Source organism: Colossoma macropomum, unplaced genomic scaffold (genome assembly GCF_904425465.1).
Source record: "Colossoma macropomum unplaced genomic scaffold, Colossoma_macropomum, whole genome shotgun sequence".
Lineage (NCBI taxonomy): Eukaryota > Metazoa > Chordata > Actinopteri > Characiformes > Serrasalmidae > Colossoma > Colossoma macropomum.
Window position 1 is genome coordinate 37,215,100 of NW_023494790.1, and position 21,348 is coordinate 37,236,447.

A 21,348-nucleotide genomic window follows, 5' to 3' on the forward strand; every position below is an offset into this window, starting at 1 on the left:
AGTCTGTTCATTGAAAACTCTTAAAAAAGGAGAAGTTAGAGAGTTAGAGAAGTTGCTTTTGCAAAATGGTAAGAAATGATGACAAATATCCACTTTCAGATCTGAAATGTGCTCTCAGAAGCTTCAGAAAGCACTCAGTAATCCTCGGTGTGGCATTTCCGCCAAAGCCCAACTTGGACTTCAGCCTTATGTATTACATAATACAGCTGATGGACGGTCTAACCTGATGACTTGGATTCTCTTCCTCTGGAGACGGATGGTCAGTCAGTCGGAAGAGGGTGGCCGGCGTTGGTCTCCGTCGCCGAATCTAATTTGGGAACAGAAATAATCCTTTATTGCGCAAGTAAATGTATTACATGCTAGCGGTAATGTAATCAGCTATTGCCTTGTGATAACCATCTTTCTGGCCTGAGAAAAATGCTTCTTGTATCCTTTGTTTCCAGCAATGTAAAAACATCGACATGCTCCTGGCTCACTTAATCTTTGCATGACAAACTACAGATGGGTGACAAAAGAAAAAGCTGAAAAAATAAGTGGAGAAACATAATGAGTGCAGATGTTTCCAGACAGGTTCCTGAATGACACAATTACACAACATCCTACCGTGATTGCGGCATGTATATAAAAGCTGAGCGAGCCCAGCTGACTTTGACTTTATATCAAGAAGAAAAGATCTAAGTGCTGTTGAAAGTATCCGTTATTAGGGCTTGGATGGCAGGTGCTTCAGTCATTGCTCAAAAGGCTAGTGGTCCAAAAGGAACAGAGATTAAAGTGATCTGCATTTAGATCTATGTTCGAAAGAGAACACTCAATGATGATGATGCTTGTGCAGTAGCGCAAAAGGAAAAACAGAACAGCAACTGTTCCTTAAGGGACTGAGAATGACGTTCACCGTCACTTTTCAGACAAACTGGAGGTTTTTATCAGGCCAATAAGAGATACACTGTTAGAAATAAAGGTTCTGTGCAGGTACATTTTTTTGCTTATCAAGGTACAAACAGTGTAAATGTTCCCTCAAAGCTCCAACAGTGGTTTTAAGGTCTGATTGTGAACCTTAAATAAGGTTTTCCAGGTGAAAAGTTCGTATTTGTACCTTTTCATAACCGAATGTTTTAAAACAGAACAGTAAAATAAAAGCCTGGAGTCGAGACGGGGTGTGTGGAGTCAGTACAGCTTAGAACATATCATTTCAGTGGATTATGGTTGTTATGTTCCCTGACTAAAGGTACTGAGATGAACCCTTGAGGGTTCCACACCAGTGACAAGAGGGGCACTGACCCAGTGACAGTTTAGTACCTTTAATTCTGAGATTACCAAAACATGAAAAGAGTTTCCTGAATTCATTGTCAGTGTTGCATATTCGGATTTCTTTCCTCAGTAGCTTTTAAATGGTGAATGTAAAATGTTTAATGTGTGTAAGTATCATTGGGCCTCATTAACTAATATCTTGCTAAGAATTTTCTTAATAATTGTTAACATAATGCATTATAAGTAGTGTTAATAACATGTTATAAGAACTTGTAAGTTGTATTTGTCAGCTCTAAGTAAAGAGTGAGGCTTCAAGTTGAAGTATTTGCTGAAGGATCTACAACATACAAAGTAAAGCACATTACAAGCTTCAAATGTCTGATTTTAAACTAGTGGTGTCATCAATGGTGTTTAACCCGATGTGGGAAAGTCACTGTTCACCACTGTTAGCTTGGTGCTAACTTAACACTGCATATCCAATAGAATGCTAGCAGAAATTAGCATTACTGTAGTGCAGTGTAGTGATGTTACAATTTCACCCCGAATAACTCACCTCTCACTCTCCATGCCTTCACATGGGTTGCTGTAATGTAATGTGAGAGTGCTGGTTAATGTAAGCACATTATATTAATAACTCTGGGCTGGACTGCTTGTTTGGGGCATCTGAATATTTAGGATTTTAGCCCCAAAGGTGCAGCCCAAACACTCGTGGTGAGAAATTAAATATTAAAAATTCCATGGTGTAAATAAACTTCTAAAAATCTTAATTTACACTCAGCAGGCTATAAATAACTTCTTTGGAACTGACAATATAATGTTAATTATTATTATTAACACTATAAAGCAATTAAGCATTAACAATTCATAATGCACAATAAACAATACATGGCTATAAAGTGTAACTGATTTTTTATACATATTTATAGCCATGTTTATAATGCCTTACTAATGCATCATAACATGTTATGAATGTGTTTATGAATGCTCATAGATGTGGTATTCATAGGAAGTGTTACCAAAATTTCTTCTTAAGAACAGTTGGAGAATGAGGCACCTTGTTAGCAATCAAGACAGTTTTCATTTAGTTTTTATCTGAAATTGATGTAAAACAATGTGGACTGTCATAACCTCTATGGGAGCCAATTTACTGTCTACAAATTACATTGCAAGTGGCGATCATCGGGGTCCAAGCACTATATGCCACAATGGAGCCAGTAGAATGCAAATGATGGACAAAGTTTTTAGAATGACCTCAATTTATAATAGATGTGGTGCCTCAAAATATGTTTACCAAATTTTGTTTTTGTATGAAAGGCCTCAATTTTTTTAACAAATAAGACAACATGCCTAGAAAACTGCATTTTATGGGCATAACATATTTTCAGAGTCATTACACTAAATAATCTAAACAATTACACAGCAGTTACTCCTGTATTTTAGTCTCAGAATGCACAAGAATGTTCATGCTAAAAACACAAAAATGTTCTCTTAGAAACAGCACTGCCAGACCCCACCTCAGGAGGGTCCCTGCATATTATTAAAGAGTTATTAAGACAAATCACCTTCATCCTATGATGAAACATCTCTATCTTGATGGGAGTGGTATCTTCCACCTTGCTGGCATAGAGACTGTAGCTTGTCTGTTGATGTACAGTTTGTGTTACCCATTCTCTGGCCCATCAATATTGGTCAGTTTTTAATGAAACAGCTGCTCTTGTCTGGATACTTTTGTTTGATGGACAACTCTCAACCTAGCAGTGATGCCCCAAAGATATATAGTGGGTCTCTAAAGTAAGTGGAGCTTATGAAGTGGACAGTTAGTGGAAGTACAAGGTCGATGTTTCTAATGAAGTGGACATGAGTGTATGTAAAACTTCATTAAAGCCCAGAACAAAAGAATATAAAATGGTTCCATCTGTTCTACTCCAGTTTGATTGAGCTTATGTAATGATTAGATCACTCTATTGAAAACTTCAATATGCTCTTGCCATCAAATGATCCATCACCGTATGAATAACTGATCAAGATTGAAAGGACAGCAGTCATGCATTAAGCCACAGTTGCCAAATCAGGCTCACGGATTATCGTCACATATCCATAAGCACCGGACCATAATCCTCAGCAGTGTGTGGGTGGAATCTAATCGACATGTCCATCCATCGTATAGCCTAGTCGCCAAGGTAACAAAGCAGACAGGAAATATGGAAAACGGAGTGACGCATTTGAACAGTGAGGAGTTTGTGGCACCCGGGGTTACATAAATCCGTGATGACTTCCTGTTTCAGGGCGAAATAGAGCAGAGATAGAGGGATTAGCCTGGCTGCTATTTTGCTCCCGTCCCCTAATCGTGCTCTGTTATGTCTCTCGGGCGTAATCTGTGTTGCATTTCCAGTCCTGGCCAAATTTCGCTTGGCAGATTTTGCCCCCTGGTAAACACTGTAATCCAGCAAAAGGGGCAATGGACATGGCAACAGAATTGTCCTATTATATAGACATTGTGCACAGACAATAAACATCCTCGAAAACCAGAGTTCCAATTCCAAAATAGCCCAGATCCACCAAATCTCTTCAACAAACAGCCAGTATTATCTTGACTTGGATATGACTGGCTGTCCAAAACTCAAGAATAGCCGTTAGGCCTGGATAACCTTCAGAAGCCACAGGTTAGCACTGCCAATAACAAATGGATGTTCTAATTTTATATATTCTAATTTCAACAGCTCCAAAGTTCAGTCTTAGAAGTTTTCTTCATCTCTTAATCCAAGTAATCCCAAACACACTCATTGATGTTCTGGTGTGGTCAGTCCACTGTTCTGGCAGCTTCTTTGCTTAATTTGCAAACTTTACTTTTCTTTTCTCAGTAAGGGCTTTTTAACAGCATTCTTCCAGACCCAAAGCACCATGTATAGGGTGGCCAGGGCCCTCACCTGAAATCTGATTGGCCACCCAAGGTGCCACCCCAAACTTTCTGCCACATCATTGGCTTCCACCTTGCTGTGGGTTGGGTGTTTGAACCTTTAAGAGGAGAGGGGGAATAAATCTGTCCATAACCACCACCCACTCTACCCACTTGACCCCCAAACGCGATTGGCGACGGGGTGAAATTGGCGAACAGTGAAGGATGTCAAATTTGGCTCCCCCTCACACTTTATCATCACGAGTATTCCTCTTCTTTAATTCTTTGCCTTTAAGGTGAAAGTGAATTCGCGGTCAGTGGTTGACGAAAGAGCTGCTTACACTTTTTCTTTTGACTTTTATTTTCTTCCTTCTGCAAGTGGATTATCTACATCTAATCTCCTCAGAAATATCTCCAGAAAATGAAACACTTGTAATTCATGTTCATCTTGACTAGAAATTATGTGCAAACAAAGAATTACATTGTACAAGATAAACTGCTTTGTGTATCAGGCCCCTGTTCATCATTGGTCAGTTTCTGCTGTTGACTGGACATTATTTGGGTCATGGACCATCCTTGGCAAAACAGGGACATGGTAGCAGATGTACAAGTGTTTATACACACTGTTCAGTTTTCATCTTTATGTAAGTGTACAAATACCAGATCTCCTAAATCAGGGGTCGGCAACATGTCGCTCTGGAGCTGCATGCGGCTCTTTTACTGCCCTGTTGTGGCTCCACAGCAGAATCAGATTTGTAGGTAAAAATAAAATAATCCTCCTTTACAGTAAAATAAAGCTCTGCTGATCGTTCAACACAGTTTAACAATAAATGGTCTTAAACTCTGGAGTTAATGTAGAACTGCTGATTCACCCTTTAACCCTGAAGATCAGCGCAGACTGCTGGTCAAAAAAGCAACACAGACAAAAATCTCACCTAGCTAGTAGCAAACGAAACAGCAAAGAGAAAGATTTAAGATGAACATCGATAATTTGGAGACGAATGGACTTATTTGTGTTTATAATCACTCCAGCTGGTTTCCTGATACGTTTAATCTGCAACAAGAAACTCACAAACATTAAAAAGTCACAAAGCTGATCAGTTTCTCATTCGCCAGCTTCTTGTTTGATTTTTCCCGTTCCACCTTAAATTGTGCAGTAGCTACATTCTGGCGTCTCAGGCACCATTTAAGGTGGAACGGGAAAATTCAAACAAGAAGCTGGTGAATGAGAAGCGACTCAACCTCGTAAAAAATGGAACATTGAGAGACATTTTACAAGAAACTGTTCTACTTTTGAAGAAAAAAGTTTCCTGCCGGAGATGCGAGAAAATCGGCTACAGCTGAGCTAAAGCTTAAAGCAGAGCAAAGTGAGTCTGCGTTTTCGTTTATATTAAATTATTTGGCCTTTACTAGTTCATCAGCACACACTGAGACATATTTACAGCCAAAGTGGTTTGATTTTTGGTGAAGGGACAAAATGGCTCTTCTTCACATTTGGGTTGCGACCCCTAACCTGGCATAAGATAGCGGGGTGTGGGGTCCTTTACTGATTGTAATTGTATCTATATTTATCCTTCTTGGAAGGGCCATTTGTCCATCAGCCCCTTGTTCAGCGATATTCCTTTGCATCTGTAAAAATGCACTCTTTCATTGTCAAGGCAACCATTTTTCTCTCTTTTTTTTGTATCGAGTGTGAAATATACTGCTTTATATAAAACCTCAGCACACGCCAACACTTATTCCCACACTGCCCCTCATGCACACGTCCACTCACATCTATTATTAGTCACACTCTCTATTCACACGTTGCTTAAGATTTCAGTATAATCCCATCAGGATGGACGCAGTGATCCATAACAGCACTATGAAGAGAACATAGCGAATGAAAGGCGGTGATGTCTCCCTCAGCACACACACACATGTTAAATTTGCCAGGGACATGGTGCTCCCATTGGGCCACTGATGGGCTAAAAGTATGCTAGAATCATGCCATTATGGATATTAATTCATGCATGGAAGATACTTTAATCACAGTGAGAACGAGGAGGGAAAGTGTGGTCCAATCGGACTGAGTGGTGGACAGCTTCTTGATTCAGAGCGTAGACTGGGCTGTGATTAGCTGAGTGGATTATGGATTCAGATTAAACATCTGACCCAGTTAAAGAGAGGTCACAACCGAAGATGTACAATGAAAAAAATATATTAAATGGACTTTAGTGACCAAAAAACGTAAAACAAAAAGGTTATGCGAAGGTGGTCATGCGAACCTAAACAGCCATCCTGCATTATGTTTCCACTCACTGCCCACTGAGTTCCACCTAGCTTATAGGGAAGGCCGGTGGCCAGATCGTCCCCAGGTATTCATGTATGGTGTATGGCATGTGCCATTTTGCCCTCATATTCCATTAAACACTATATGGACAAAATTATTGGGAAACACCTCTTAATCATTGAATTCAGGTGTTTCAATCAGTCCCATTGCTACAGGGGTATAAAATCAAGCACCTAGCCATGCAGCCTGACTTTACACACATCAGTGAAAGAATGGGTCGTTCTGAAGAGCTCACTGAATTCGAGCATGGCGCTGTAATAGGATGCCACCATTGCAACGAGTCAGTTCATAGAATATCTTCCCTCCTAGATTTTCCACGATCAACTGTGAGTGGTATTATTGAAAAGTGGAAGTGTTTAGGCATCACAGCAACTCAGCCATGAAGTGTCAGACCACATAAAGTTAAAGAGTGGGTCACCGAGTTCTGAGGAGCATAGAGCATAGAAGTCACCAACACTCTGCTGATCAATAACTGCAGAGTTCAAACCTCCTCTTGCATCAACACCAGCACAGAAACTGCACCAGGAGCTTCATGGCATGAGTTTCCAAGGCCGAGCTCCTGCATGCAAGCCTTACATCACCAAGTACAATGCCAAGCATGAGATGGAGTGGTGTAAAGCACACCACGACTGGACTCTGGAGTTGTGGGAACACATTCTGTGGAGTGACCAATCACGCTTCTCTGTCTGTCAGTCTGATGGACGAGTCTGGGTTTGGTGAATGCCAGGAGAACGTTACCTGCCTGACTGCACTGTGCCAGCTGTAAAGTTTGGTGGAGGAGGGATGATGATATGGGGCTGTTTTTCAGGGGTTGGTCTAGAACCCTTAGTTCCAGTGAAGGGAAATCTTCATGACTCAGCACCAAGACATTTTGGACAATTGTACGCTTCCAAGTTTGTGGGAACCATTTGGGGAAGAACCGTTTCTGTTCCAGCATGACTGAGCCCCAGAGCACAAAGCAGGTCCATAAAGGCCTGACTGGGTGAGTTTGATGTTGAAGAACTTGACTGACCCTCACAGAGCCCTGACCTCAACCCCATCAGACACCTTTGGGATGAACTAGAACGGAGATTGTGAGCCAGGCCCTCTCGTCCAACATCAGTGTCTGACCTCACAAATGCTCTTCTGGATGAATGGGCAAAAATTCCCACAGACTCTCCAACGTCTTGTAGAAGCTTCCCAGAAGAGTGGAAGCTGTTAGAGCTGCAAAGGGGAACCGACTCCATATTAATGCCTATGGATTTAGAATGGGATTCATAAAAGCTCCTGTAGGTGTGATGTGGAGGTGTCCCAATACTTTTGTCCATATAGTGTATAGGATCTTCTGGAAAAGATTTCCACAACATTTTTGAGTATGTTTGTGGGAATTTGTGTCCATTCAGTCAAATTCGTGAGGTCAGGCACTGATGGCAGATAAGAACACCTGGCTCTCCAGTTCAGCTGTGCTTAGGGTTAGCGGTTCAGTGAGGCTCAGAACACAACAATGGTAAGAGAACAACAACCATATTCAGAGAAAACAAAACAATGTTCTCTCTTAATGTTGTGTTCTCTCTTAATGTTGTGTTCTCTGTTAACGTTGTTGTTGTTCCCAATGTTGTTGTGTTCTCTTTGCTGTTGTTCTCTCTTAATGTTGTGTTCTCTTTAAATGTTGTGTTTTCTCTTAACATTGTTGTTATTCCCAATGTTGTTGTGTTCTCTCTTAATGTTGTGTTCTCTCTTAATGTTGTTGTGTTCTCTGTTAACGTTGTGTTCTCTCTTAATGTTGTGTTCTCTCTTAATGTTGTTGTGTTCTCTCTAAATGTTGTTGTGTTCTCTCTAAATGTTGTTGTTGTGGTTCTCTCTTAACACTGCTGCTGTGTTCTCTCTTAATGTTATTGTGTTCTTGCCTTTTAAGATCTTGTCTGTTGTGTTTCGTCTTTCAGGGCCACCATATCAAGGCTCCAGAAAGGGTTTCTAATAAAGTGGCCAGGGCGTGTACAGAGGACTCAAACAGTGATTTCAGCAACAACAGTGATCCTCAAATGCTGAAGCTGAGAAATGACAACACTCGCTCGTCCTACTGACTCATCACCTTTGCGGTCGCGGTGAACAGTTTGATGAGGCAAGCAAGAAAACCTGTGTGTGTGTGTGTGTGTGTGTGTGTGTGTGTGTGTGTGTGTGTGTGTGAAAACAGCTTGTAAAGTGCAGCTGAAGTGGAAAAAAGCCCAGAAAATACACGAAACATGATCACATATGTTTAACTACAAATACAAAATATGTTTTCCATAGGGTGATACTGTGTGTGTGTGTGTGTGTGTGTGTGTGTGTGTGTGTGTGTGTGTGTAACTAACAGGCACAAACACTACTCCCAGCCAATTATTTCCCACCCAGTAGGCGATAGTAGTGGGCGGCTGTCAGTGTAGAGTAGCTCTTGTGGTCTCTAACGTTACTCACTGTGCAATAAAACCTCACATCCCTCCCCCAAGTGCAGACTCAACAAGTGTACACCTCAACAGAGGTCGAAGGTGAGCGCTGTAGATTCAAACCCCAGCTATGCCAGGTGCATCAGTCAGTAAAACAACTCATTATTTAATGATGAGTCCATGTGTGTGTCAGTGTAGCCTGCCTGCTGCAGCTTAGAGCTACTATTGGATGTGATGTAATACAATACAGAGTTCAAATGGGGGGGGGGGGGGTATAGGGGGTCTCCAATCCACCATGAAAGTAAAAGGAAATAACATTTTAGCTTTAAAGGCACTCATTATATATTTACCATTCTCTAGAATTAGTTCAAATTGCGATCCAACAGTAAAAAAAAAATAAATAAATATATATATATATATATATTATTCAGACCTAAATTATTTACAAGGATTATGTTATGATCTATTTAAACCCAAGGCATTAATTCAGATAGTAATAAGCTAAATATATACAAAATCAGCATTTATAGGGTGTGTTCTATTGGGAGATGTATCGTCCCAAACCCGAACCTCTAAATTTACACTTGTGAAAATAATACTTTGTTTGTTTCTTTCTTTCTTTCTTTCTTTAAGATGTTTTTGATTTATTTTTAAAGTTGTTGTTGAAAGATGTAGATGTCATATCAGTTTAATTTTTAAATTAAAAACATTCAAAAAAACTGTCTTTTTCTGTGTTTTTTCATGTCATTACTGAAACACAGAGTTTTAGTATGTAGGCGGGAGCCTTATTTTCAGTTTGGAACATTACTGAAACACAGTTCTTCTACAATTAGGTCAACTTTTCTTGTGTTTTAAAAGTATTTTATGTGAGTTTAAAGTTGTGTTTGTTAGAGTTCTGCTCAAAATGAGCTAAAATTGTCAGTACCGAAACAGTCACTGCTGAAACATTTGGTGGAGTTTCAATAGTGTTATGATTGTTTTGGTAGTGACAAAATGGAATGTTCAGTCATTTGTTTTATAAAATAAGCATAATTAAGGTATAGAGCCATTCAAAGTCAAGTCAGTTAAAAGTCTGAAATGTTTTGAACCTTGACTTTGAACCAGTTTGGTAGAATAATCCATATAGGTGACCTCATATGAGGGTTTTCCATTGACTTCTTTTAGGCCCATTTTTTAAATGTATATATAAAATGTGCATACGTGCAAATATTTATGCTCAGATGAGAGGGAAAGTTTATGGATGAAGGAAAAATGTGAAAAACAGTGATGGAAACAGATTTTTCTGAAGAGCATTGACATAACTGGAACTAAGGTCACGTGTTTGGCACTTTGCCATGCTGGCATTCTCAGGGGTTTGGTTGGTGATAACGAAGCGAGAAAGTGACCTCAGCCCTCATTAAAACGGGCCACTGTCCGCTCCGCATCTCTGAACTGCTAGCCATGTAGAGTTGACAGAGGGCTGTCAAAACTACTTTACTGAGAGCTAATAAAGGTCAAATCCCTGCCCACATAAGGCGAATGAGACTCTTATCTAAAGCAATATGGCACAAGCATGTCATCTTCAGGAATACGCATAACAGGATTTGATGAAAACACTAAAAATGTGCATTTTTACAGACCCTGTTATAGACCTCCCAACAGGGGGCACCAAAGACCTCTTTCCCAATTGGAACCCTGGTTTAACCAACGATTCCACCAAAAACCCAGATGTAATCAGCCAAAACGTATTTGGTGTCTGAAGTTTGCTTCCGCACTACAGCTTCAAGGCCTAAGGCTGGGTGTACTCTACACAACTTAAATCTTAACACATTTCTGAAACTGTAACGAACTCAAACTCACACTTATTTTAGTAGTTGGGACCTCTATGAGACAAACCACATGGCGAACAGGAGAGGATGGCCTCAAGTACAGAGCAACTGAGAATAGGGAGAAAGGTGCAAATCGGAAAAGAAACAAAGGGGGCTAAGAGCTGGGAAAACAAACTAGACAAAGAATGAAATAAATAGGTATTGCTGTAAACAAGGAAAGCAACTGGTCACCAGGTTGCCAGACTAACATGCTACACAATGTGCCATTAAAGGGGATTAACGGCCATGCTAACCAAAGACTTAAAGGATGACTCAATCTCAGAGCTCCCTGAAACTGAAACCAATAAAATTTCTCTTCTTTTACCTCACACTCGACCTAAACACAGAGAGAGAGACACACTCAAGAGATTTCTTTTTTCTTTTTCTTTAAATATTTATGCTGGAGAACAACTAGAGGAAAGCAAAGACTCGAAACTCAAGACAGATACCGAGATTACCGGCTGAGTCAGAGCAACACGCTCATAACAGCATGAACTCAAGACTGAGCACCGAGCATTGTGTGAGCACCCCTTAAGTAGGGTGCCCACAGCTGCTACCACTTGGCCCTAATTACTCAGTCCTGGCTCTCCAGCCCCACCTAGCGGCCGGAGGTGGCCTAGCAGCCTGCTCCTGAATAAGAACTCAAACTCCCAGATCTTCTCAGATCACACGACACAAACAGAGCCGAACCTACTGGACCTGTTTGTGCTTTTATGCGCAGCGAAAGCGTAAACTGGGCATTAAAATCTGATATTACAGTGAGAGCTGGAGAAACATTTCACTACAAACTAGCAGCTGAGCTGAAACTGTGAAGAAAGTGTTTTGACATCTGGATCAACATTATAAACATGATATCGGCTCTTATCTGCCTGTGTTTTACACGCAGCTCCTCTGTTTTTGCTGTTCAGGCGCATCTCTTAGCCTGTTTCTCTGCTCTTCTAGCTCTCTGATTGGCTGTTTGAATCACTTGTTGAGTAAATCTCTGACCGTCTCACACTGCAGGACACGTGAATGTTTTGAGTCGTAAATATCAAACATGTTTGATAATATCGGAGGGTCTCTGATCACTTCAGAGTTCGACTGGAGGGCTAAAGATTCAGTCGTTGCCCCTCTCACACTACAGATCATCCGCACCGTCAGTCACTTCCGATCGAGCTCCCACCCTGGAAGATCGCTTTAGATTGTGAAAATTTGTCACAAGGGGCAAATCAGGGTTAAAATCAGACAAAAAAGCATATAGCGTGGGCTCAGCTTAATGTAGCTAGCAAGTAGCATCATAAAAACTGCATAGCTAAATCATCATACATGTCGCTGCTGCCGGAACAAAACCTTGTATCTCCAAAATGGTGACTTTACAGGAGAAGGAAAAAACTATACTTATTTTTTAATGTAAGTCAATGGAACCAGACTTTTTACCAAGTAATTTTGGCCTGTTTCTTTTGGTCCATTCATCATGAAATTTACACACAATGTAAAGAACAACAGGCATTTTCAAATAATGTCAAAACCTGAAAAATGACAAAAATGGAGATAAAAGGTTTTCTTGAAACCACATAAGCCTATTAGAGATTACTTAAAAAGTTTACTTACTGAGGTTCGAGGTGGGTATACGATGATTTAGACGTGCAGTTTGCACAACGCTAACTTGTTAGCTACATTAGCATCTTACACTATATGCCCAAACAGCTGCTTTTCCAATGTTTCCAAATTAAGGGTATTAATAGGGAGTATTAATACTATTTGCTGCAGTTAAAGCCTCTGGTCTCCTGAGAAGGCTTTTAGATGTTGGAACATTGCTGTGAGGATTTGATTGCCTTCAGTGAGGTCAGGTACTAATGTTGGATGATTAGTTCTGGACCACAAACAGATCCCAAAGGTATTGGAGCACAATCACTCCAAAGAATGCAGTTCCATTCCTCCACACCCCAATGGGGTGGCTTTATGCCCCTCTAGCTGATGAATGGCGCTGGACATGGTCACCTTAGGCTCATGTATGTCTGCTCCATAGCCTCCTATTCTATTGCCGATGCTTCTCTATGGAGAGTACATGAGCTAACAAGTTCAACTCTAAACTAGAGCGGGTGTCTGGATACTTTTGGACATATAAAGTAGCTCCAGTGCAAAGCTGAGGAAGCCAGCTATAGACACCAAATATGTCTTAGGTCATCACCTGTATAACATGATATCTGTGTATACGCATGAAAGGACAGCACAAGTACACTCCTCTCTATAAATACCTCCTTCACCCTGTTCTCTTTTAACTAGGGCCTATTTGTATGGTAATGTTAAGCAGCCGCTTAAATACACACACATACACACACCCACGCGCACACACAGTGTTCCCATAAAGAGGTGAGGGTCACTTAGCAGCTTTACAAAGCCATTAGCATTCAGCGAACATCCACTCCAAACAAAAACACAGACACGGCCCCCGTTTCTCCCACCAATCAGCCTGCTTTATTCCTTCAGGAGACCCCACTTCAACCCTGCAACCTCAACAGGGGGGCCTATTCATGTGGAAATTGAGCAGCGATGCGCCGTTGCTAAAGAAATTAGCATCTTGTGGAGAGGGTTGGTCAGAAACATGAGCAAATAGTGGATAAAAGACAGAAAAACTCCAGAGCCATTTCTTCATATAAGTGGTATATGCAGTAGGTTGCAGGTTGCAGGACTTAAAAAGATGCTTAAAATATCAGACGCAGCTCCAAAAGTCGGTATGTACATTTACACAGTTGAGCTGAGATTAAATAACAGTTTTCAATCATGATTTCTCAGTTTTTCTTTTTTTATTCTGTTTCATAGTCTGAATATATAAAACATATAAAACTCGTCATAAGAGCAATTTTCAACATTTGAGAAACCATTTTCAATATAAAACAACATTTTTAAGAGGTTTAACTTAGGAAGTTGTATAAAACAGATAAATGTTTACTTTTTATATCATTAACGTTACACTACTTTCAATAAATATGTATTCTATTTGAAAAATTTCATTTGTCACAGAGATTTTGGTCACTAGTGTCAGGACTCTTATTCTACATTTTAACACAGTATTTTCAGCTCTGTTAAACAGTTTCCTCTGGACAGAGGTCATCTGAGAAGAAGCATCTCAAGGCGTGAGAAGTCGAGTCACACTCGCTTATTATATTTCATTAATTTATTAATAATTTTGTTTATCAGGCAGCTCATAACTTCTCTGTGTCACCAGTGTTTTGTGCTTTAATGGCGGGGTAATTAAAATTTTGTCAAAATAATGCCACATTATCATTTTCACAAGGTCACCTGACCGGCAGTGAGTCAGCTAATTTACAGAATCCTCAGTTTTCACCAGAATGTCACTGGAGTCACCATCACTGGTGTTACACCATATTCATACAACACCAGTGACTGTAAAATATGTTTGAATTAAGCTCTGCTTTTGGCATATATAATAATAGGAGATGTTAATGGACATATTAAGATTATTTTGTGTTGGGATGAAAGAATTTGATTTTTTTTTAAATGTATCCATCTGAATTCCCACTCCAGAAGGAAAATGACCCTTGTAACACGTGCAGCAGGTGACAATTTAGCGGGTTCTATACTATTCCAGGTGAAGCTAAAGTCAGGAACCACTATTACAACAGTAAGAGCAGGAGAATGTAAACTAGAAGGATGTGTTCTTGGTCAAGTGCTATTTTTAGAATTATTATTTTGTAAAGAGATTGCTAAGGTAAGCTAATTAGTAAAGACAGCCGTAACACTATTAGCATTTAAGCTAGCCTCATATTTTCACTTTCATTAGGGAAAAATATAAGCTTTGCTTGATTCTGCATGATTCTGTGTACCTGTAGACATTTATGTGAATGCGTGAGTGCAAAAGCGTACACTATATCATTTTTTGTTAGTATAAATAGTGTTAAGCTAAGCTAACTAATAAGCAAAACATGCATCAGTTCACAAAAACTGTAGCTGTGCTTGATTTCACACACGATTCAGTGGAACTGTTGACATTTTTGTGAGTGTACGTTCAGTGCAGTATGTTGTTTATATGGGCCAGCAAATTAAGCTACCTAGCAAGCAAGCTAGCTAATTAGCCATTAGATGCTTTCATTCTGGTGGTTTTGGATCTGCACCCATCTCCACATTTTCAACCTAGACCCAACCAGGCCCGACCAGTGAGACTAAATTTGAAACTTAAGACTAAGACTCTGTATAATGTAGTGGGTAACACCTCTGCCTTCTGCGTCACAGACTGGGGTTCAATCCCCTGTCTGGGCAGCACCCTACACTGTACCAATAAGAGTCCTTGGGCAAGACTCCCAACACTACCTTCACCTCTCTGTGTAAAATGATCAAACTAAAAAGAGAGAGTGCAAAATTTACGTAGGCACATTTCTGCAAATATAAACACAACCACTACATAAAAGTCGAGCCCAACGTACATTAGAAATTGAGGGGTTCAAGTATAGAAGCATTGTGAGGTAAAGTCATTTATGTTGCTTTTTGCCATGAGAAAAATAACTGAAAATAATCATAAATTGATTTTCGCTTTATAAGTTCAGCAAATGTTCACCAAATAAGTAAACGCAGGGCATGAATTTCAAGCCAGTCAGTAAATTCCATTCCATGCTGATCTAAGCTGGTTTATGTTGGTCCAGTGCTGGTTTAGCTGGTCAGCCATACCAGCATCCAAAGCACAACATATGCTGGCTTTGCTGTTGACCAGCCATGCTGGTCTATGCTGTTTCTTCTAGCAGGGAAATATTAAACAGTGGAGCTAAACAGGAGAGAGGAGCTGATTAGCATTAGGTTAGCTAGCACAATAACAGCTCTGCTCACTGGCTAACTAAAGCACCAACACAGGTTTAGATGATGAGGATTCAAATCTGAGGGAGTGAAGTCGAGCAACTGATGCTGAAGGAACTGAAAGGCTGAAATTAAGCCTGTTCTGTGGTGTTTGAATCTGTAGCCTGATCAGCTAACTTCACATTAGCTTAGCGAGCAGCTACAGACCCAAACAGTGCCACACACAACTGTACACGCCTGAGTTTGACTAACTGCTGCTCTGCTGACACAACTGACGATGATAAAACAAATATCTGAGAGAGTAAAAGTTGAGTAAGTGATGTTGGGGTGACTGAAAGCTAAAGTCAAAACTGTTCTGCGGTGTTTGGGAATGTAGCATTTGAGCTAAGCTAACGAGAGCTTAGTTAGCAGGCCAAACATGCCACACACCACATGACAGCCATTTAGAGAATATCTGAGAGCGCACAGTCGAGTGACTGGTGTTAGAGCGAAAGCTGAAACCGACTGTGTTCTGTGTTGAGTGTAGCTCTTAGCCTGAGCTGCTATCATGCTTAGTTTTTCTGAAGTTTTTTTCTGGCTCTGATTTTCCCCCTCTTTCTTTTAGCACCACCTATTGGTGAGCTCCCACACCACTTATAAGTGACCCCTCTAAAATATCAAGGGGTGAAATGTGTTTATTTAGCTGTTCAGATGAGAAATAGAAATTTGACATGCCATGATTTTGAAACACCATCAAAAATTTCAAATATTAGTATCATTTTTAAATACTGCGGTATATTTTATTACCAACTGCTTATTGGATAAAAAGAGGCGGTTTTAAACTTGCTTTAAAAATGCAAACATATGGAAACTTTTGGATTCCAGGACAGAGTCTTTTGTCAGTGACTTAGTTGTAGTTCCACTAGCACTCTTTAGTTTTTTTTTAAATAATAAGTTTTGCCCTGCCACATCTGGACGTGTGGCACCGTTGCTACCCTGCTGTTCTCCATAAACAACAGCTGTGAGGGAATTAAGGGAGTCATTTAAAATATTCTTACACTGTTTGCTATTTCCACACTTTTCACTGTCATGCCTGTTTAGTCACAGCGAGCTGTGGGCCAGAGTATGAGTTTGTGTAAATCGCTGCTGTCGGAAGAAAACCTTGTATCTTTATTTTTGTCGTTTTTCCATTTTTGACATAATTTCCAAATGCCTGTTGTCCTTTACATTGTTTGTAAATTTCATGATGAATGGACCGAAAGAAACGACCCAAAATGACTTGGAAAAAAGTCTGGTTCCATTGACTTACATTAAAAGGAAAGTAGGTTTTTTCCTTCTCCTGTAAAGTCACCATTTTGGAGATCTGAGGTTTTGTTCCAACAACAGTGAAATGCAGCTGTGCTTGACCTAGCATAGTCCCAACCTTAAAGGAATAGTTTGGAGAAAAATCTAAAATTTAAAAATGTTCAACTTTCCTCAGATGTAGTCGATCAGCCAAGACATGTTTGGAGTCCAAATTTGCTTCTTTAGTTTAGATCAGGAGATGTGAGGCTAACGTTGCTAACAAATAGTATAAGTCAATAGTCACCCAAATCTTTTCCATGAATACAGCCTCAAAACTGCTCAAACTGCACACACGTCTTCATTAAGCTTTTGCAGACTTGTGATCTATAAAAATGGACAAAATCTTGTTGTATAGCCGAACACTGTGGGTAGACATCAGGGTCTGTCTTCACAAACCACCTCAGGACTTAAGGTGCTGATCTCGAATCACTTTTTGTGACAATGACTGTCATAAATATGGAGGAATCTGGTCCTCCTTTATGAAGACCAGCCCCAATGTTGTCTGAAATGGCTACCTTAGCAGTGAAGGTTTGTTCATTTTAATCATTCACAGTAAGTGACTTGTCTGATCTTCTACATCTGAGGTACAAATTGTGTGAATTTGATTTTCTACTGTAAACTTAAACAACCAAAAGATGAGTTTTGGCTTCTTTTATGTGTGGGGAGCAGCCAAATGTCCCCAAAATGACAAAGTGTTCATGTTTTCACATTTTCATCATCCTGAGGGGATGAGATAAACAAACACACACATACACAAACCCCCCATAAGGGAAATCTGACCTTATTTTCTTCTCACTTCATGTCCTTTTCGGCTGGAGAGTGGCCAAAACGTGTTTGTGTGTGTGTGTAACCTTCTCTATCATCTCCTCATCTCTCCATTCCCTCTCCTCTCTCCATCTTTACTCTAATTGGGTCATAACGTGACATGGCACCTGCTCGCTGCAGCTGAACTACTTTCTCACCGTCTCCCTGTCTGCGACGCTCACACGCCGAGAGTGGCTCGACACAGCATTACATAATCTGTTGTCAGGCAGATTGATGCAGGATGCAGACGCCCTGACCACAAATGACAGAATACACTATGGGTCAGAAATGAAATGTGGTCTGAAGGTTTCTGACCTGAGACAAAACAAACTGCGTCAGCTTTGTGTTCCTTCCAGAAAGGACAGTTTGCCTCTTGCCACTAGCTCACCAGTCGAGGACATCTGAGTCATGTAGCCAACCTATAACCACTGAATTTTAGATCATTTAACCAGTGCAGTGGTCAGTCGTCCACTTTTTCCAGGACTTGACCTTGGGATTTCTAAATTCACTTTAAATGTCCAGGATTTGGCTCTGCTTACATGTTGGCATTTGCTTTCTCCAGTCTGCCCCATGCTGCCCTCCTGCCTCCAGTGACTTCTTTTTTGAGAACTAAAATATGGCCCCCTTATATAACAGTTCTTATCTAGGTTAGGAAGCTCAGAATGAGCGCAAGTCTCTGAGGTAGGAGTCAGAATCTCAAGTCTGTAAGTTGCGAGTCCAAATCGTGAGCCTCTGAGGTGTGAGTTCAAGTCCAAGTTGAGTCTCAAGTCTCTGAGGTAGGAGTTTGAGTCAAGTCTCGAGTCTCTGGGGTCTGAGTCTGAATTGAGTCTCAAGTCTGAATCAAGGGTGTGAGGGTGAGAAAAGTTTAGAGTCTCTATGGTGCAAGTCTGAGTCAAGTCTCGAGTCTCTGGGCTGCAAGTCAAAGTTGAGTCTCAAGCCTCTGAACTTCAAGTCTGAGTTGGGTCTCAAGTCTCTGAAGTGTGAGTTCGAGTTGAGTCTTGAGTGTTTAGGATACAAGTGCAAGTTGAGTTTTGAGTCTCTGAGGTCTGAGTCAGCAATGAATCTCAGGTCTCTGAGATGTGAGTCTGAGTTGAGTCTTGAGTCTCTGATGTGTGAGTCCAAGTCATGTCTCATATCTCTGGGATATGAGTGCAAGTCAAGTCTCTGAGGTAGGAGTCAGAATTGAATCTCAAGTCTCTGAGCTGAGTATGAGTTGAGTCTTGACTGTCAGAGGTATAAGTGTGAGTCAAGTTTTGAATCTCTGAGGTATGAGTCCAAGTCGAGGCTTGAGTCTCTGGGATACAAGTGCAAGTTGAGTCTTGAGTCTCATAGGTATGAGTGTGAGTCAAGTCTCGAACCTCTGAGATATGACTGTTAGTCTAGCCTCAAGTCTCTGAGGTATGAATGTGACTTGAGTCTTCAGCCCCTGAAGTGTGAGTACGAGTTGAGTCTCGAATCTCTGGGATACAAGTGCAGGTTGAGTTTTGAGTCTCTGAGGTGTGATTCGGAATTGAACCTCAAGTCTCTGAGATATGAGCCTAAGTCAAGTCTCAAGTCTCTGAGGTGTGAGTCCGAGTCGAGTCTTGAGTCTCTGGGATGCAGGTGCAAGTTGAGTCTCTGAGGTATGAGTCTGAGTCGAGTCTCAACTCTCTGAGATACGAATGTGAGTTGAGTCTTGAGTCTCTGGGGTGCAAATCCGAGTTGAGTCTCAAGTCTCCGGAGAGTAAGTCAAGTCTTGAGCCTCTAGAGTGCAAGTCTGACTTTTGAGTTTCTAGTGTGCAAATCCAAGTCAAATCTCGAGTCTCTGGGGAGTCCGAGTCTAGTCTCTAGGATGCGAGTCTCAAGTCTCTGAGGTGTGAGTCTGAGTCGAGTCTTGAGTCTCTGGGATACGAATGTGAGTTGAGTCTTGAGTCTCTGGGGTGCAAATCCGAGTTGAGTCTCAAGTCTCCGGAGAGTCCGAGTCTAGTCTCTAGGATGCGAGTCCAAGTCGAGTCTTTTTGGTTTAGTCTGTTTATGAGCTGCAGGCCTTGTACAAAAGCAAATCCTCAATAAAAACTTGTCAGATTTGACACGGCTTTGAAAAACAAGCTTTTCATTATAGCAAAACCTACAATCTGAAGGACAGAACGAACCACAACATGCAGTAATTACAGTGTTTCAAGGAAAAACCCCAACAAAACAACTTGAAACATCTGTTGAGTCTGTAGTTTAAATTCCATGTATGCTAGTTAGCACAATAACTAATTCAGCCAAGTTTTAGTGAGTTTTCTCAAAGAATGTGATCTTTAAATTATTAATACTTAAGATTAGCTGACAACTTTAGGTACAAAAGCTGCTGTTGTGCAAACTACATGCTAGCTCTTTCCTTTAAACACCGCTTTAGCTCTGTGTGGTACTTCAGTTCTGTCCTCAACTGAAGGTTTTTCTGTAAGCTCATTATTTGAAGCCGAATTGAACTAGTAAAGTTACACGTAGGGTTGGAAACGAAAGGTTTCATTAACGTACAACATGAACGTTGGCCATGGAGTTCACGAGTCATTCAGTGGTGAATTTGAGTCGATGACTTTAGTCACTATCTCTGCTTGTAAAAGGAATCGCAAATCTATCGAATATTAGAATTTAAGAAAAAAGCAAGATCAAGAAAAAATTTTTACAGAAAAATAAAGATGTTACATGCCTACCCCAACAAACATTAAAACACATAGAAATAAAAATGTCTGTGTTACACTCACAAATTTTTTGCACGTGCAGTTTTTAACACAAATTCTTCAAGAAAACCACACAAATCCCAATTTCACAGCAAAGATCTGTCAAATTTTTGAATGTAAAGAAACTGCTGCATGTTTTCACCGATCCACCCAATTCACAGCTAAGAAACGACAGTGGGTCAATTCGGTTTTAAGCAGTTTGCGAAAACATTTTCTGGCTTGTTTTCTCTATTATTAATGTCGTTTTTCTTTACTCTACTTTCAGCAAAGTAGTGTCTTCAGCAAAACACTCAAGTTTCACTTTGCCTTATTTGCCAGACACAACTTCCACTCCCATCCTCTTACCATCTCCACTTGTTTGGGGTCCAGCTGGGTGGGCACGGCCGAGGGCACGGAGAACTGGATCTTCCTCCTCTCCTTCACCTCTCCCTCCATCTCGGCTGGTAGAAACGGGAAGCGCCAGAGAGCAGACGGCTGGCAGAGACGCGTCAAGTCTTGTCCTCTATCTCTCCTTCCAGCCTGGTGGGTTTATTTTACATGCAACAGCTCTTGTGCTCCAGTTTCGGGCGAGTGGAAGAGTGCTTTCTCTCTCTCTCTCTCTCTCACTCACTCACTCACTCACTGTCTGACTGCCACTTAGTCACGTCTTCTCGTTTTTTTGTCCTTGTAGCCGCGGGGTCTCGGAGTAATCCAGGGGAGCTGCTTCTCCCTGAGTGAAGAGAGCACGCTGTGAGAGGAGGGATCAGAGGAGGGAGGGGGTGGGGAGGTGGAGGGAGAGAGACAGAGAGAGAGAGAGAGAGAGAGAGAGAGAGTGTGCCACATTAAGCTGATGGTCACTGGCTCTCGAAATGAAGTGTAATCTTGTCCAGTGCTGGCGCTCTGCTGTTTGTGTAAGTGTGCTCTGTTTGAGGACCTTGCTGTGCTCAGAATGTTCTAAAGGTCTCCACACAGGATGAAAAAAGGAATGAATGAGGTGAGGAGAAGTGAGAGGTGTGGCGTG

General features: G+C 40.9%; 1 protein-coding gene across 1 annotated transcript in view; it reads right to left on the reverse strand.

Annotated features, from left to right (window-relative positions):
* Positions 1–21,061, reverse strand: part of LOC118809740 (protein phosphatase 1 regulatory subunit 1B-like) — a 34,289-nt gene extending 13,228 nt beyond the window's left edge. Inside the window, exons 1-2 of the mRNA XM_036573287.1 lie at positions 20,694–21,061; positions 224–307 (exon numbers count right to left, since the gene is read on the reverse strand). Of these exons, the coding sequence (XP_036429180.1) occupies positions 224–307; positions 20,694–20,783 (174 nt within the window). The 5' untranslated portion in view covers positions 20,784–21,061. The remainder of the gene's footprint in view (positions 1–223; positions 308–20,693) is intronic.
* Between the last annotated feature and the right edge of the window lie 287 nt (positions 21,062–21,348).